Raw genomic sequence first — 17,824 nt, 5'->3', positions numbered from 1 at the left:
ACTTATACTAATAAAAAAATTTAAACATATATTTATTTTGAAATTAATAATATTGTAGAGAAAATTAAATTAATTAAGTTAAATAAAAAAGACATATATTATACAGAGAGAGAGAGATATAGAGATAGAAGGTTTTACATATTTGCTGGTTCACGAACAAATGGACGTGTAATTTTTCCTGCTTTTTCTAAGTTATCTTTCAAACATGTCCAAGCCTCCTTTAATTGTGGATCTCCATCAATTTCTGTCTTAAATGTATCATCTTTAAGTTGATCAGGTAAAACTTCCAATAAACCATGAACAGCTTTAGCATTATAAGATAAACGACTATAACATCTAACAACTTGTTTAAATAATCTTGAAGTTTGTGAATTTCTTTGACTGGCAATATTTTCAACTGATTTCTTGAGTATTTTAGCAACATGATTAAAACGTTCATATGTTTGACAAATATAATTTAAACCAGTGTCTAATGTTAAAATTTTTTGAAGAATAAAAGATGCAACAGTCTTTGAAAGGTCAGATCCTGATTCCATAATACGAAGACATAATGGAACAATTTCAGTTTGTAAAAGTAATGCAATTACATCTTTATCTTCACTTCTAACTAAAGCACCAATAACTCCTAGTGAAGTTAATCGAACATACTCATATGGTCTCTCTGTTTTTGTTGTATGTAAAAAAGAATAAAGAAACATATGTAAATTTGAGTGAAGCATTTGCAACCGAGTGTCTTTATGAGATGCAATACATTGAAGGAGTGCTAATGTATTACAAACTGATGTTGACATTTGATTTGTCAATCTTGGTGGATGAATATATGGCGCAACAAGTAATATTTCAGTTAAAAGAATAGTCATCGTACCATAAGAATTCCAAAGCCATACAGCTAAATCTGGAAATTCTTCTCGTTTAGAACTAAGTTTGCTAGAAAATAATTTGAAAGAAGTATGATAAATATTTACCTTAAATTATGTAAAGCTGCTTCACGTTTTGTTGGTTCATGTAAATCTTTAATCCATTGTTTTAATTGTTTAACAAGTTCTGGATCTGGGCTTCCATTTTCTGATGTATCAGCATTAAGATTTTCAGAAACAGAATTACTTGGTGTAGAACTATGAGATAATGTTTGCATATCCATCATAAAAATATAAACAATTCTTAAAAAAAAGTATTATATGTTAATTATAACATTGTAAAAGACTGTCTATTATATTCCACTCATCATGTAGTATCGTGGTAAGACAAAATTTTTAAAATGTTCCTCTAAAGTAGGAGATATAGAGTTTGTAATATTATATAATGTGATAAAAATATAATATCGGATATGTAATTTATTTTTTAATCTTTTATATATAAGTGAAATATATTTATTAATAATATTACAACATATCTATTAGTAAAAAAAAAAATTTTACAAATGAAAATGATAGATATAAATAAAATTATGTTGACAAAAAATGTCATGAACTTTTATATTCCATTTCTCTAAGTCCCTTGAAAGACATAAAAATTGAACGTAAATGTGTGTCTTTAACTCATAGTGGTAACAATAAAATAAAATTTAAAACACTACAAACTTGTACATATCCAATTCTTATGGCATAATAAAAATCAAATAACTTATTTTATATCATTTTAAAGCAAATGCATTGATAAGATTTAACACAAATATATTGCTTTTTTTCACATTATTTAGCATGATATTTTGGAAAAAATTTTACATTTATTTTTTAATTATTTTATCTTTTTTCAAAATTATATATTGTGGAAATAAAACAGAACCAGGAAAACCGTTTCCTGATGGTTTTATATGGGCTGTTGGAAGTTCAGCATTTCAAATTGAAGGAGCAACAAAAGAAGATGGTAAGTTAAATAAAAATGAAATATTTTAAAAAATGGTATCTTAGGACGTGGTCCAACAATTTGGGACTATTACATGGGAGAAAAAGGATATATTGCTGATAATTCAACTGCCGAAATTAGTTGTGACTCTTATCACAAGTATGAAGATGATGTATCAATGGTAAAGAATCTTAATGTTACTCATTATCGTTTCTCAATTGCTTGGTCCAGAATTTTTCCACGAGGTATTACTAGTGAAATTAATCAGAAAGGTGTTGATTATTACAACAATTTAATAAATCTTTTGCTTGAAAATAGTGTTGAGCCTATTATTACTTTACATCATTTTGATTTGCCATTAGCATTACATTTTAAAGGTGGATGGTTAAATGATAATATTCAAGATTGGTTTGCAGAATATGCCCGTTTTTGTTTTCAAAATTTTGGTGATAGAGTTAAATACTGGGTTACATTTAATGAACCTAATCAACAAGCATTAGAAGGTTATTGTGGTAGTAATAATTTATTAGCACCAGGTTCATTTGATGAACATTGTTCTTGGACAGTTTATCAAGCTGTTTATAATCAATTAATAGCACATGGAAAAGCTGCAGGAATATATAAAAATGAATTTGCTAGAAGACAAAATGGAAAAATAGGAATAAATCTTGCTGCAATAGCATTAGATGCAGAATCTTTAAAACATCAAAGTGCTGCTGATTTATGGAATGATTTATATTTTGGAATATTTGCTCATCCAATATTTACATTAAAAGGAAATTATCCTCCTAGTGTTATAGCATTATTTCAAGATCTTATGAGAAGAGATAATACAACAGTTCAAAGATTAAGAATGTTATCACAAGAAGAAGCTATTTTATTAAGAGGTTCAACAGATTTTTTAGGTTTGAGTTATTATTATACTCGTATGGTTAAAAAAGGTTATGTTAAAACAAGTTCTAAAAATATTGGTGAATTATATAATAAAGATGCTGGAGTTACCTTATTTATTAATCCTCATTGGCAAAAAGTTGGTGATAGATGGATAACTCATACACCACATGGTTTATATAATTATTTAAATTATATTAAAACAAATTATAAAAATACATCAATTTTTGTTTTACAAAATGGTTGTTATGATGTTGGTAATGAAGGTTTAGAAGATAAAACAAGAATTGTTTATATGAAAACACATTTAGAAGCTATTCAAGATGCTATAGAAGCAGGTGCCAATGTAATTGGTTATACAGCATGGAGTCTTATGGATTCATTTGAATTTAGACATGGTTATACAGTTAAATTTGGACTTTATCATGTAAATTTTTCAGATCCAGATAGAACAAGAATCCCTAAGAGATCTGTTGAATTTTTTAGAAATGTAACATCTGAAAACAGAATTGGACCATATTTTAATGAAATAATTAAACAAGAAGATTATGAAAATATTAATATTCTTAATTGAATTTTATGATTTTATTTTATTTTATTGAATATTCAAATATATAATTTTTAGAATATAATTTTTTCTTTATAAATAACATTGATATTAAAAAAAATATACAATTATGATTGAAGGTCTTTGTGTTATTCTTTTATTTTTAGTTTTTTATCTTTTACATCAAACTGATGATAGTTTAGGAATAGTTAGAATTTATAGAGAATTTATAAATCTTCCATATGTAGATGTTTGTTATCATAATTGTCATAATCCTGTTGATTTAAAAAAAATATCAAATGTAAAAGATTGCCAGTCAGTTGATAATGAAAAATTAACACTTAACACATGTGTGGACTTTAATGAACATCATCTTAATAAACAAAATCCCATTGGAAAAAAAGTATCTATCTCTTCTGTTGAAACTACACAGACAACTCAAACAAATACACCATCAAAAAGTGATGCTTCAACAAAACCACAATCTGTTAATACACCAAATGACGACAGTAATAAAGGAAAAAGTGTATATTTATCAACAGTTTTAAGAAAGCACCTAAAGTAATGAAAAAAAAAGATTATTTTATTAAATAAAACATATAATTTAATGAACAAAATTTTCTCTTATACTTTTTATTATCTATATGCTATATTAATAATACTTAATATTGTAACATTTTTAAATTAATATAATTTATCTGATGTGCTATTTTTAATTATTTTGATGTATTATTTTATTATATATATATTTTTTTAAAAACATTAAAAATTATAAAAAAAAACTAATATAAGAAAATATTTTTATTAGTAGTTCTAGCTTCGGCATAGAAAAATAACTAAGTTATGTAAAATAGTTTAAAATTAAACAAATAGTAATAATAGAACAATAGTTTTTTTATTTTATATTCTTTTCTTCCAAAATTTAATTTGCTCACAGATTATATTGTTAAACATTCTTATCAAATATTTCTCAATCTCAAACATATGTTAGTTGTTAAATAATTTCAAAAATGCTAACATGTTTAATTTATATATCAATTTTATTTTTCTATTGATAATTTTTGAAGGTTATATTTAATAAAATTAACATTTATAAGAAAATATTTATATTAAGGGATTTAAAAATTCATAATGTTTTGTTACAACTGAATATGTATAAATCTATCAAAATAATTATTATATATAAATATAATAAATATCTTTTATTTAAAGTACTATGGTAAACTGAAAACTTTAATAATTTAAAAAAAAAAAAATTCATAAATAAAATATAATTATAATGTTGTCAAAAAATTATTTTTATATTTTAATGACGTGTAAATTTATTAAAATTTTATATAAAATTTTAGATATATATAAAAGGTTTATTTTCTATTATTATTTTAGTTCAAAGGGATTTTATAAAGCTTGTTTTTCAACTTTTTTTTTAATCCTTCTCATCTTGTAGCAACACATTTTTACCCTTGATTAAAATATTTTTTTATGTAAAATTTTGCTAGTTTTAATTTGCTATATATAAATATATCTTTTCTTCTTTACTCATGTTGTATATTTTATTAGCCAATAATATTCTATTTTGTAAAATATTTTACCATTCCCTTTTTTTTTAAAAATTAATAGAAATATGGTATCTAGAAAATAATTTATTAACAGGAAAAAGATTAACAAAAATAAAAGTTGAAATAAATTAAAAAAAGGAAAACATTTATAATGTTGAAAAAATTATAAAATATCTTAATTTTAAAAAGTGTCAAAAATTGCTGGGTTTTATTTAAAAAAAAATTATTTTCATAAAAACAATATCCTGTAAATTTTTGATACTTTTATTATGAAGTTGATAAATACATTTAGAAATTTATTTTATAATAATTGAAAAATCTTATTTTGTTATTGAATATAAAAAATTAGTAACATGATAGTTTAAAAAAATAAATGATGCTTTATTAGTTTATCAAAAACTCAAGCAAAGAATATTATAATTATTTTCAAATATTTACGATTAATATAAATAATGGATTTCATATATTTTGAAGATTTATACACATTTGTCTCAATTATATGATGATCCTGTGCTTTTTTAATGTATTTTGTGTGTACTTAAATTGATAAATATTGTAGCAAAATATTTTTATTGATAAATTTTTAACATTAATATAAGATGACATAATCCACTTTTTTTAATATAACAAATTTTTTTCTTAGATGTAAGTAAGATGTTTGTGATATTTATTGATAAAAGTAATTATATTTATTTAATTTAATTTTGTACTAAAAAAATAATATTGAAATAATTATGCTTATTAGCAAGTTAAAAAGATAATTATAATTTTAAAATAGTTTTTTGATTATGAAAATTTAATCTTTCAAACTTAATTTAACATAATTTTTATCAATCTTTTCATATGACTAATTTCACAAGTTTTATGATTTAAATAAAAATTATCTTGTTTGTAGTTATTATCACAGAAAAAAAACTATCTGGTATTTTACGAAGGTTAATATTAAAATTAATTATATAATATTTTTTATAAATAATTGGTTTCTAAAAAAAATATTTTACCATTTAATAATTAAAAAAAAACTACGGTAATTAGCTGACAATATGGCAAATTTTGTACTTTATAAAATTATTTAAAGTATTTATAAAACAAGATGTTATTGAATTAAAAAAAACACAACAAAAAACATTAGTGAAATACAATACTTTTAAACAAATTTAAAAACTTTTACAATAATTTATACTGGTAAATAAAAAAAATTTACTATTATATTGTTATAACACTATATAAAATTATTTTTAATTAATACGAAACTTTTTTAAAAAACATTGGTGTTATAAAAAAAAAAGTATTTGCATTAAAAAAATGAAATTAATAGCATTTAAAAATTTTTTTACAAAAAATAAAATAACTTAAATATTTATAAAAAAAAAAATAGTGACATTAAAAAATAGTATAAACAACACCTAGTTTTTTTTAAAAAGTTTTTCTATTAATTTTATATTGTGCTATAACAATATAATGGTAAATTTTTTTATAAAAAGAATAATATTTATTTGTATCAACTAGTCTAAATTATTGTAAAAGTTTTTAAATTTATAAAAAAATATTGCATCTCTTTATTGTTTTTTGTTGTATTTCTATTAATTCAATAAAACTTTGTTTTATAAAAATTTCCTATATTGTCAAATGATTACCGTAGTTTTTTTTTTAATTATTAAATGGTAAAATATTTTTTAATAAAACATTTATATATATGTCAATAAAAATTTTAATGTTAAAAAAATATTAGTTACATTTCCAGTCTCTTATCATAGTGACGGGGAATTTTTTTTTTATTTGATTAAATTTAGAATAATAGCTCCATTTAATTTTTTGTGATAACAAAAGAAACGTTGACATGGAGATAATTGGTTGGTGACTTAGAAAGTTTAGAAAGGAAAAATTGTTAATTTATTAAAAAATTATTCTAAATTTAAAACACGTAAACTTATTTTTGTATTTAAATATTTAAATTAATAACAAAAAAAATATTTCTTAAGCAATGACATATTTTATTTTTATAAAAACTTTAATATTAAATTATCAAATAATTTATCATATTTTGTTTCTTTTCTTTTTTTAATAAATAACAAATTTTTAAAAAAAATACCAATGTACATTTATCAAAATGTTTTTTTTTATCTTAGAAAAAAACAGTATCAATGAAAATAAAAAATTTGAATAATATTTTTCATAAAAAAATGATTGTTAACAAAATTATGTTTTTTAATGTCTAATTTTAATTAAAGATTTTAATTATAATATATTAAATAATACATTTTTATCTATAATAAATGAGTTACCTCAACAATAATATAACAATTAAAACTACAAATATTTGTTTTTTTATATTTCAGTACATATTTGTGTTATAAATATGAAATATAATATAAATTTATAAGTCCAAATAATTTTTTTAATCATAATATTAATTCTAGTTAATAAAAATTATTCATCAAATTGCATCGCTTATACATAATTAATTTATAATATTGTTATTTTAATAATTGTCATTTAAAGATTCTTTAATTTCTATAAAACAAAATAATCTTCATTTTTATTTACACTTAAGTAAAATAAATTTTAGTTGTATAATATTTATATTTTATCAATAATAATTTTAAATAGAATATGGCTTTGCACTGATAAAAAAAAACAAGATAGCCTTGATTACGTTATATGCTTTAAAAAAAATTTTTTTTTATTATTAATAATTTTAGGTTAACACATTTAAAATAAATCGTGTCGATTTTTTTTTTTTTTTGAATATTTTAACAATATTTATTTTTATTACAATCAATCCAAAAAACAATAAATTTTTATGTAGTAATATTCAAAATATAACTAATCAATTCTTAATAAAAAAAATAATCATTAATCATTGAGTATTAATTTTTATTTTTCCTAAAAATAATATGGATAACAACAAGGAGAGTGAAAAGAAAGAAGATGTAACACAACGTGATAGTTGTCGAATTCAGGTGAAACCTTCAAATAAAAATAGTCAAAGTGATACAAAAAAATTGTCAACATCAAAAACTACTCTTAGGAGAAAAGTTACCAGAAGACAAAAAGGTGGTTCAAAAATAGTACATAATGGAACAAATAGAAAAAGGAGTGGAGTGTCAACTCCTGCACCACCTCATGAAAAATCACTTGTTTTAAAACTTTTACAAATTGTTAAGGCACAAAATCCTTCACTTAATCAAAAGGATTCTGGTCCATCTCAATCATCTTTACTTGGAAATATTTTAGATGATTGTATTAAAAAAGGAATTGAAGGATTAACTATAGAGTATTTTTCTATTTCTAGATCAAAAGTTGAACCAGCTGAATATGTTAATTTTTTGCTTCCTGAAAATAGGCCAAAAAATAGGTTAGTAATATTATTATATCATAATTTTTTTTTATTTAATTTTAGATATCGTGACATTCTTTGTCTTGAAAATAAAAGAGTAAAACTTAAAGATATTGGAAATGATTATATTCATGCAAATTATGTCAAAACTCCTCGTTCTGAAAAAAGTTTTATTTGTACACAAGGTCCAACAACAAAAAGTTGTCTTGATTTTTGGAAAATGTGTATTCAAGAGGATGTTGAATATATTGTGATGCTTTGTCAATTTGAAGAAAATAATATAAAAAAATGTGCTAAATATTATCCATATGATAATGGATGTACATTATCTTTTGGTTCAGTTATTATTAATAATGAAAAGATAAATGAAAGTTCTGATATTAATTTAAGAGATATAAATTTAAAGATTCAACATGAAGGTGGAACCAAAAAGATACGCCATTTACAATATTTAGGATGGCCAGATAAAGGTGTGCCAGATCTTTCTGATACATTATTAAATATGCTTGATATTGTTAAAAAGTCAAATAAACCAGTTGTAGTTCATTGTTCAGCTGGAATTGGTAGAACTGGTACTTTTGTTTTAATACAAAATATTATGGAAAGAATTCATAATCCTGAGATTGGTGGAAATGATACAAGTATTAATATTCTTAAAGAAATGAGAAGTCAACGTTATGGTGTTGTTCAAACAGACTTTCAATATATCTTTGCTCATCGTCTTGTGTTGGCAAGTTATATTAAAACAAAGAAAATTGATGTTGAAGAAAATAAAGATCTTAATAGATGGTTAACTTTTTATAAGAAGATTTATGAAAAATATACAACAACATGTAAGACAACTAAAACTGGTACAGTTGAAGAAGATACTTAAAAAAAAAAAACTTTTTTTTTTCATATATTATTTTTAATTGTATTAAAAGTGTATATAATTATAGCATCTTACTAATACATATTATAATGTTTAGTATCTATCCATAATATATAAGTGTTAATTTCTATGGTAAGAAAACATTTCATTTTTCGATCATAATCTTTGATATGTAAATAAAATTTTCAAAGTAAAATGTTTTGTTCCATTATAATTTTTTTTAAACTTATTCTTAACAACAAAATATATTTATTTTAAAACCAATAGTGTAATATTTTTTTATTATTTTAATAATAATATTCTAATTTTTCCTTATATTTAAAGAAAATTAATTGACATTTTTCAAACAATTTGTAAAAAAAAAAGTTACTTTATTTTAATAAACGTGTACATATAATATATAAATGTTAAAAATAATAATAAAAAAATTATGTTATCACTTGTAATTTTATTTACATAGTATGAAAAACAATTATAACTAAAAAAAGTTATTTTGTTTTTTTTTTATTCTGACTGATTAATTTTCCATAGTAGTATTTTTTGTAGTATGACATTAATTTATTTATTATAAATTAAATCCATCATAATAGGATAAAATATTACGCAATTTTCTCAACTATACAACACCAATTTGCTGAATCATAAAAAGAATCTACTGTTTTTAATCCAGGAATACTATCAATTAAACTTTCTAATTCTCCTTTTTTAAATACATGATAATATCTATAATATGTTACTTCATGTAACATACTTAAAATTTCTGTAAATGCATCAGCAAAAATTTCATCAGTAATCTCATCAGCATACTGTTCTTCAACATTTTTAACAAATGATAATAATTTTCTTCCTATCATTGGACTCCATCTTTTTATTCCACAAAATAATTGTTCTGTTGTTGATTGTCTTTTAAGTGATTCAACAATTTTTGGTATAGCTGGTGGAATTATATCATTTTTATTATTTGTATCAACTAATTTTGACTTTGTTGGTGTATCATTAAATTTGATAAAATTAGATATTGTTGTTGGTAAAATTTTTGTTATTTTATTTGAAAACCAATTAGATATAGAATTGTCATTTGATAGATTTATTGGAATTGAACTTTTGATTATTCTTTCTTCTCTTGTACTTTCATTATTAAATTTAAAAACTAAAATATATAAATAATAATTTGAAATAATTTTTAAAAAACATACATGGTTTTTTAATATCATGTAAATTCCATGGTACTAAAACATCACTAGATGGAAATTTTCCATTTGGTTGTTCAAATGCCCAAGCATTAATAAAAAGTAATGAATTAGGTTTTAAACATTCTGATATTGATAATAAGGCTTCTTTACGTCTTTCTAAAGAAGTAAAATGATGTATAACGGAAACACATAAAGCTGCATCTATACTTTTTTTTCTTTTTAATTTAGTAATAAAATAAAAATAAAAATATTGTACACTTACTTAATAGGAATATTTAATGTATCTGCAACTAAAACATCAACATTATGCCTTTTCTCTGCCTTTATTAAAACATCGCAACAACAATCAAATCCTATAATATAACCATTTTCTAATTCATATTTAGCTTGCCCACAACCAATATCTAAGATTACGCAACCATCTGGAAGTTCTTTTAAAAATTTTTTAACAACAGGCCATTGGGTAACTCTACCATTTTTTGATGATGATTTTGGAGTATTTTTACATACACGTAAACAATGACCTGCTAATTGTGTATAAACATCATGAACATATTCATATTCAATTTGTTTACAAATATTATCATTATTAGTCTTATTAAAAGACTCCTTAATATTTTTATTAAATAAATTCATTTAAAAAAAAAACAAAAACTATAAAAAATATATATATACATAAATATTTATAGAAAAAAAAATAATAATTTCACATCAAATAGTTATGAAAATGTATAAAAATTTTAAAAAACAACAACACCCAACACCCAACAACTTTTTTAAACCATATGAAATATTTTATATCATTTTAAATTGCAATTTTAAGGAAGCCTACAATTTAACATGTCAGCTTAAAGCTCTTTGAAAGGTACAAATGACATAAAAATATTATATATATATATAGGAGTATCAAATTTATAGATAATTAAAAGAGGGGATAAAATATAAAGTCAATAAATTTAAAATAAAATATATAAATACATATATATATATATTTTTTTAAAATATATTTAATAAATAAAAAATTAATTAATTAAAAAGGTCTAATAAATTTTTTTTATAATTAATATTTAAATTGTTAGACATATTAATTTTTTAATGCATTAATTTCTCTACTATATATAAATGTTTTTACTAAAAACAAATATAATATTACACAAAAATATATTTTATATATTCTATATAGTTAAAAATACAATAAATAAATATTTAAAATAAGAAATTTTTCTTATACATAAATAAGTACTATAGTGAAAAAATATTTGATCAGATTAAATTTATAAATAAGAATCATTAAAAGAAAACTATATTCAATACTTCTTTTTTTTTTTAATATAAATATTTAATATAATAATATACTAAATTGTTGAAATGGCACAAATTAGTCAAAAAAATTAAGGCAATCATCAAATACTATATATATATATATATATATAATAAAATACTCCAGTAACATATATAGTTAAATATACATACTTCTTTATGTGCTTATTTTCACACAACATCTATCTAAATAATCCTTAATCTTCAACAAGAATATTTAATAATTTTTCTACATTATTTTGAAATGTATTTATTGACCAAGACAATATAAAATTCTTTGACAACGTTATTTTTTCTATTAAAAAAAGAAAAAAGTTAGCCAAAAAAAAAAACATCATTTATCTATTATATTTATTTTGACAATAGATAAATTATCAACATTTTCAATGTTTTAAAAAAAAAATAAAAAATAAGATGAATAAAAAAATTTTTTCCCAGAAAGTGATTATTATATCAAAATGCAGATTATATTATATGTAATATTATACTGTTAAAGTTTATTAAATTATTAATGTCAAAAAAAAAAAGAAAAATTATTAAAATAAAAAACATCTTTTATATTAATTTTAATAAATAAAAAATTACCAATTATTGCCCAGTTATAATATAGTACATTTAAAGTTAATGTTTCCATTAGTTACAATTATTACTCAAAATGTTTCGTGTTTATTTTTTAATAAAAAAATATTAACAAAAATAATTACATGTTTAAAAAAAAATAAAAAAATTGAAATTTATTTAATAAAAGAATTACTTAGAAATAATGCACTAATAAGATTTTTTATTTTTTTTCTTGATATTTAAAAAAAAAAAAAAATTAAAATAATCATGATAGTGGAATATTTTCATTTTTTGTTTCTTTCTTTTCCTTATAGTTTTTTATAAATTTCTTAACCAACCATATAATTACGAGTGGCTTGTCTGTGGCTAAAATTACAACTACTGGGGCAACCATGGCAATATCAAGTTCAGGTTCTTTAAAACTATACATTAACATCATTATTGCCAATCCAACATTTTGAATTCCAGTTTCAATACTTATAGTAATAGCATCAGCCAATGGTAATTTACAAAGTTTACTTAAAAAAAATGCAACAATATATCCTGACCATGGTAGGATACAACTTGCAATTAGTATTGGTATTGTTATCATTAAAAAGATATGATAATAAACAAATACACCTAAAGCTGTAAATATAATTGTTGAGATCCATGTTGCTGTTTTAATGTATTTTTGAGCATTTCTAACTAATTGCGGTTTATAATAAACTGTTAACATTCCAAAAAAGCAAGGGATAATTAAATTTAGGATGGCTTTAATCAATCCCATATATGGAAGAGATATGTTTTCTTTTGATAAAAAGTTTTCACCAAATACTTTCATCCATAATGGCATCATAAATGAGGCACATACTGTTTGTACGAATGTTAAACAAACTGATAAATCTAAATTTCCATCAAATATTATTGTCCAAAAACTGGATTTACCACCACCTAGAAAAAAAAAAGACATAATTTTTAATGTTAGTTATAAATATTTTTTTTTTAAATAATAATTTTAAAATAATTAAATTATTAATGGATAGTAATTTTATATCATAAATTAATTTCATATTAATTTAATATTTATGTGTATAAAAAATACTTATTAAAAATGTATTTTTAATTTATTAATATCACATAAATACATAAATTTATTTTATTTTTAATACTATGTTAATACCTGGTGATGATCCTGTTGCAATAAAACAAAATTTTACAAAATTTGGTTCCTCTTTTAAAATAGTTATACATAATAAATATGCTACTATTGGCATGAATAAAAATTGACATGTTATACTAACAATAACACCAATAGGTTTTTTTAATATTTCAATAATAGTATTTATATTTAATTGTGTTCCCATTAAAAAAGTTACAAAAAAAATAAAGCATGATACAACACCAGAAAAAATAGTTTGCCATATTATTTCACCTTTAGTTTTGTGAATTGTTATTAAATTATTAAGAGTTATATTTAAATTTGATGTATTATTTAATGGTTTAACAGTTATATGTGTTAATCCAATAAATGTTGGATGTAATTTTATAGAAATATTTGTAGTATAATTATCATCATGATTTAATTTAACATGACCAATTTTTGTATCATTATCAATATGGCATAAATATGTATCCATACATTCAAATTGAAATTTTTCATCAATATCACATCCATTAAGTTCAAAAAAATTAATAATTAATTCTCTTAATTAATTAAATTTATAAGAAATAAAGATATAAAAAAATAACTTACTCTGGACTTTTTAATCTAATTTCATTTTTGGATATAACTGTTATGTTTAAATTGTTTTCACATTTATCATTTTTGTTTCCATGTAAACATATTAGTATTGAAAATAATAATAAAAACATATATCTACTCATTATAACAATGATAGGAATAAAACATATTTTTATTGTATCATGAAAAATTTATGTGACATTGAATACCAATGTCGTAGTGGTTATTTTGATGAAAAGTAATTAAAATAGATTTAGCGAACATTTATAGGTACAAAAAAATGTTGAATAGTATCATTTAGATGTATTTATGTAAAACATTATGAAATTAATTTATTTTATATGATATAGTGAACAAAAGTACAATAATAAATTATCTGAGTCATAAACAAGTGAAAATAGAATGACGCAGAATTTAAAAAAAAAAAAATATCAATATATAATTATATAAAAACTATCTTTAAATTGTAAGAGAAATTTTTTTAAAATTATTATAATTAAATTATAAGTTCATCAATCTAGAAATGTAACTTATTTGACAAACAATGGTTTTCTTTGAGTAGATAGATTTTTTTTTAACAACAATTGTGTATTCAATTAAAATATATTTTGAAAAATTTTTTAGAAACAAAAATAAATAACCATAAAAATAATAATGTATAATTGATTTTAATTTATTGAATTAGCCTGAGAAATAAACCATTTCTTAGTAATTGTTTTATTTTCTTCTCCAATATTTTTTAAATTATCTCCATTTCCTCTTAAAGATGAAGGTGAAACAATTATATTATTATTTGATGGTATTGAATACCTCCCATTTCCTGTTGCAAGATTATAAACCTCACTATAAATATTTTTTGGATTTGATGGTATGGATGGAAATTTAATACTGTTAGGCCAGTCTTTATCAATCTTACCATATATAATATTTTTTTCATTTTTCTCTAATTCTTTTCGTAAACGGTTAACTTTTTCTTTTTCGCGTTTACGTAAAACTCTAAGTTGAAGAGTAAAAGGTTTTCTCAATTCTGCATCCATTACAATAGGATCATGTTTATAAATTTCTTTTTTTAAATTCATTCCTATAAAAATTGCACGCCATTGATCAATTGTCTTGGAATTAAAAATTTTCATTAATTCATCTCTTGAATATACATATAGTTTTTGATCATTAATATTTTCATTAAAATTATATTCTACTTTTGGTGTTTTATTATTATCATCTTCCATTTTAGTTGGACTAGAATTAATTTCACCTTCATCTTTATTTATTTCTTCATTAGAGTTTCTATTTAAATATGATAAATGTGTTCCACTTTTTTTACCCATATCTTTTTCAACTATTTTATCACTCTTCAACCTGAGTTTAGTAAATTTATCAAAGGCATTATTTCTTCTAAATGTTTCTTTTTTTGATTCTTGTATAAATTTATCTCTTCCAATATCATAAAAAATACAACTACAATTTTTAAATACATCTTTAGCACAAACCTGCCATTCACTAATACTTTTCATTTCATTTATTTTCATCATTTCATCTTTTGTATAACAAATTATTGGTACATTATTCTTTTCAACATAACGACCACATTTGAAAACATCACATAAATCACAACAAATTTCTTTAACAAAATCACCATTAAAATCTTTACATTCATCAAAAGCATTTCTATCCGTAGTTAAATGAGAATTCCTAAGAATATCCTTAGATAAAAATTTTACAGCTAGATTTTCAGAATCAACCATATCAGTAAATTTTATTAAATTTTTAATATTATCAATTAATGTAAATGATGCTCCATAATTTCCAAATCTTCCAGCACGTCCAATTCTATGTAAATATGTACAACAATCAACAGGACAATTTACATTAATAACTAAATCTATATGTTGTGAATCAACACCACGTGACAATAAATCTGTAGAAATTAAAACTTTTATTTTTCTATTTTTTAAATCACTCATAACTTTAGATCGTTCTTTTTGAAGCATACTTCCAGACATAAGTTGGATTGAATAATCCTGTAAATATTTGCATAATTGTTGAGCAAATTCAATTAAAAACTTTGTTTCATTCACAAATAATATCGCTTGATTAAATTGTTGCCTTTTCAAAATATTTGCTGCCAACACAGCAGCTGAAGTAAATTCATGTTTATCAATATTTTTAACTTCAAATTGTACAAATTGTTTAATTCCTAAAAGTTGTACATTTTCTGAGTCTAACCTTATCATTGTTGTATCAATCATAAAACCTGAAAGAACATCTAACATTTCTTTTGGATATGTAGCACTAAAAACACATGTTTGTTTATTTTCATTACAATGTGAAAAAATCATTGAAATATCACTTTGAAAATTTCCTTCAACCATTTTATCTGCCTCATCCATAACAAAAGTTGTTACATTACTAAGATCAAGAATACCATCACTAACAAGTTGTGCTAAACGTCCTAAAGTTCCTACAATTATTTGTACACCACTTTCTATCATACTTTTTTGACTTTTATATGTATTTTCACCACCACAACATAAACCAATCTTCAAATTCTTATAATCAATCTGTTGTAAAATTGAAAATATCTGTTCACAAATTTCTCTTGTTGGTGAAACTATTATTGTTTGAGGATATAACTCATTTTCCATTGTAACAATAATACTCATTGCAGCAAAAACTAAAGTTTTACCTGTACCAGATTTTGCTTGGACAAGTAAATCTTAAAAATAATATTTATAAAAAAAAAAAATTATCATTTTTACATACCCGCTCCACATAATGTCATTGGCATTGTTGCTGCCTGAATAGGTGATGGTTTCCAAATTCTCATTTCATTAAATTTTTTAATCATCTCTGAAGGAATAGATAAATTTTCAAAACATTCATTTGTCGATACATCCAATGTTCTTTGACTATCATCTTGAACATCAATATATTTAGTTATAAAATCCATGATTGAATATTTTTATAAAAATTTCTTCATTTATAACTACATAGATATTTAATAGTTTGCTTGGAAAACTGTCCCTAGTTGTTACTTTTATTTGTCAAATTAAAGAAAAAATAACCTGTAACTAAATATTTGCCTATTATTTTTGATTTTTATGAAATGTTTGTAAAAAATAGGATATTAAACATTTATCAGATAGTCAATTTTATTATTAATTTATACATTTCCATAGTTTACAAATTGTAGTAAAAAAATTATAATGTAAAAATTTTACTAATTAACTTTTCTTGCAGTGATATTTGCCTCACTAAATTCATACCATTTTACAAAAATAGATTGTTTGATTTCATCAATTAATGTGTTCCAAGTATTTTCTGAGATACCTGTAGGATTTCTAGAGAAAATTCTTTCTTTTGCATTTTCTAATTTTTTAGCCATCTCTTCATAGGCCATCTGTTCAACTCGTAAATCAGCAAGTAACTTCTCTTGTATTTTTATATACTTATCCTTTGAGGAATCATCAATTAAAAATTTTAATTTGTCAACAGTAATGTTAAGTTGTCCTTTGGATTCCTCTAGATCATCATTTAATAAAGGAAATTTTGAGGTAGATGATTGAAGGAGACCTTCATTAATAGAATGATTGATGGAACGTGTTTCATTTTCTATTTCATTTGTAATACACTCATTATGCTTTAACATATAAGTGTTTATGCTACGATAACTTTCAATTTCATTTTTCATTAATTCATTATTTAATTTAAGTTCTAACAATCTTTTGTATTCTAAAAAATTAGCATAAAATATGTTTTTAAAAAAATTAGTACCTCGTTGATAAAATACTTCAGCATTATGGATATCAGATTCTTGTTCCTCAATTCCTCTACGAAAATCATTGTTTTCTGGAAATATTATAAAAATTTATCAAAATGCCAACCTACGAATTTTGAGTTCTGAAATTTTATTTGCTATAACGTCCTTATTTGTCCTGTACATTTTATTAAATTTGAAAATTATAATAATAATA

At 21.6% G+C, this 17,824-nt stretch overlaps 8 protein-coding genes across 8 annotated transcripts; 3 read left to right on the top strand and 5 right to left on the bottom strand.

Annotated features, from left to right (window-relative positions):
* Positions 1 to 134: 134 nt before the first annotated feature.
* Positions 135 to 1,144, bottom strand: SRAE_2000158300 (Cell differentiation protein RCD1 homolog; the record flags this gene model as incomplete). Its single annotated transcript, XM_024652552.1, has 2 exons — positions 135 to 927; positions 966 to 1,144. 2 exons carry the CDS (start codon positions 1,142 to 1,144, stop codon positions 135 to 137), a joined length of 972 nt encoding a protein of 323 aa, XP_024506117.1.
* Positions 1,145 to 1,700: 556 nt separating this feature from the next.
* On the top strand, positions 1,701 to 3,310 carry SRAE_2000158200 (Glycoside hydrolase, family 1 and Glycoside hydrolase, catalytic domain and Glycoside hydrolase, superfamily domain-containing protein; the record flags this gene model as incomplete). The annotated part of the gene is made up of 2 exons (XM_024652550.1): positions 1,701 to 1,866; positions 1,911 to 3,310. The coding sequence occupies 2 exons, from the start codon at positions 1,701 to 1,703 to the stop codon at positions 3,308 to 3,310; spliced, it is 1,566 nt and encodes a 521-aa protein (XP_024506116.1).
* Positions 3,311 to 3,413: 103 nt separating this feature from the next.
* SRAE_2000158100 (Hypothetical protein) lies at positions 3,414 to 3,848 on the top strand (the record flags this gene model as incomplete). The annotated part of the gene is made up of 1 exon (XM_024652549.1): positions 3,414 to 3,848. The coding sequence occupies one exon, from the start codon at positions 3,414 to 3,416 to the stop codon at positions 3,846 to 3,848; it is 435 nt and encodes a 144-aa protein (XP_024506115.1).
* A 3,891-nt stretch (positions 3,849 to 7,739) lies between these two features.
* SRAE_2000158000 (Protein-tyrosine phosphatase, receptor/non-receptor type domain and Protein-tyrosine/Dual specificity phosphatase domain and Protein-tyrosine phosphatase, catalytic domain-containing protein) lies at positions 7,740 to 9,056 on the top strand (the record flags this gene model as incomplete). Its single annotated transcript, XM_024652548.1, has 2 exons — positions 7,740 to 8,200; positions 8,246 to 9,056. The coding sequence occupies 2 exons, from the start codon at positions 7,740 to 7,742 to the stop codon at positions 9,054 to 9,056; spliced, it is 1,272 nt and encodes a 423-aa protein (XP_024506114.1).
* A 596-nt stretch (positions 9,057 to 9,652) lies between these two features.
* On the bottom strand, positions 9,653 to 10,882 carry SRAE_2000157900 (Putative methyltransferase KIAA1456; the record flags this gene model as incomplete). The annotated part of the gene is made up of 3 exons (XM_024652547.1): positions 9,653 to 10,203; positions 10,250 to 10,461; positions 10,509 to 10,882. The coding sequence occupies 3 exons, from the start codon at positions 10,880 to 10,882 to the stop codon at positions 9,653 to 9,655; spliced, it is 1,137 nt and encodes a 378-aa protein (XP_024506113.1).
* A 1,510-nt stretch (positions 10,883 to 12,392) lies between these two features.
* On the bottom strand, positions 12,393 to 13,981 carry SRAE_2000157800 (Bile acid:sodium symporter family-containing protein; the record flags this gene model as incomplete). The annotated part of the gene is made up of 3 exons (XM_024652546.1): positions 12,393 to 13,060; positions 13,290 to 13,813; positions 13,863 to 13,981. 3 exons carry the CDS (start codon positions 13,979 to 13,981, stop codon positions 12,393 to 12,395), a joined length of 1,311 nt encoding a protein of 436 aa, XP_024506112.1.
* Positions 13,982 to 14,518: 537 nt separating this feature from the next.
* SRAE_2000157700 (Probable ATP-dependent RNA helicase DDX20) lies at positions 14,519 to 16,800 on the bottom strand (the record flags this gene model as incomplete). Its single annotated transcript, XM_024652545.1, has 3 exons — positions 14,519 to 16,302; positions 16,345 to 16,566; positions 16,614 to 16,800. The coding sequence occupies 3 exons, from the start codon at positions 16,798 to 16,800 to the stop codon at positions 14,519 to 14,521; spliced, it is 2,193 nt and encodes a 730-aa protein (XP_024506111.1).
* A 270-nt stretch (positions 16,801 to 17,070) lies between these two features.
* Positions 17,071 to 17,793, bottom strand: SRAE_2000157600 (Hypothetical protein; the record flags this gene model as incomplete). Its single annotated transcript, XM_024652544.1, has 3 exons — positions 17,071 to 17,582; positions 17,625 to 17,699; positions 17,739 to 17,793. 3 exons carry the CDS (start codon positions 17,791 to 17,793, stop codon positions 17,071 to 17,073), a joined length of 642 nt encoding a protein of 213 aa, XP_024506110.1.
* Between the last annotated feature and the right edge of the window lie 31 nt (positions 17,794 to 17,824).

The sequence above is a fragment of the Strongyloides ratti genome (assembly GCF_001040885.1).
Source record: "Strongyloides ratti genome assembly S_ratti_ED321, chromosome : 2".
Classification (NCBI taxonomy): Eukaryota; Metazoa; Nematoda; class Chromadorea; order Rhabditida; family Strongyloididae; genus Strongyloides; species Strongyloides ratti.
Note: the sequence above shows the minus strand (reverse complement) of the source record. Positions and strands in the feature narration are given on the sequence as shown.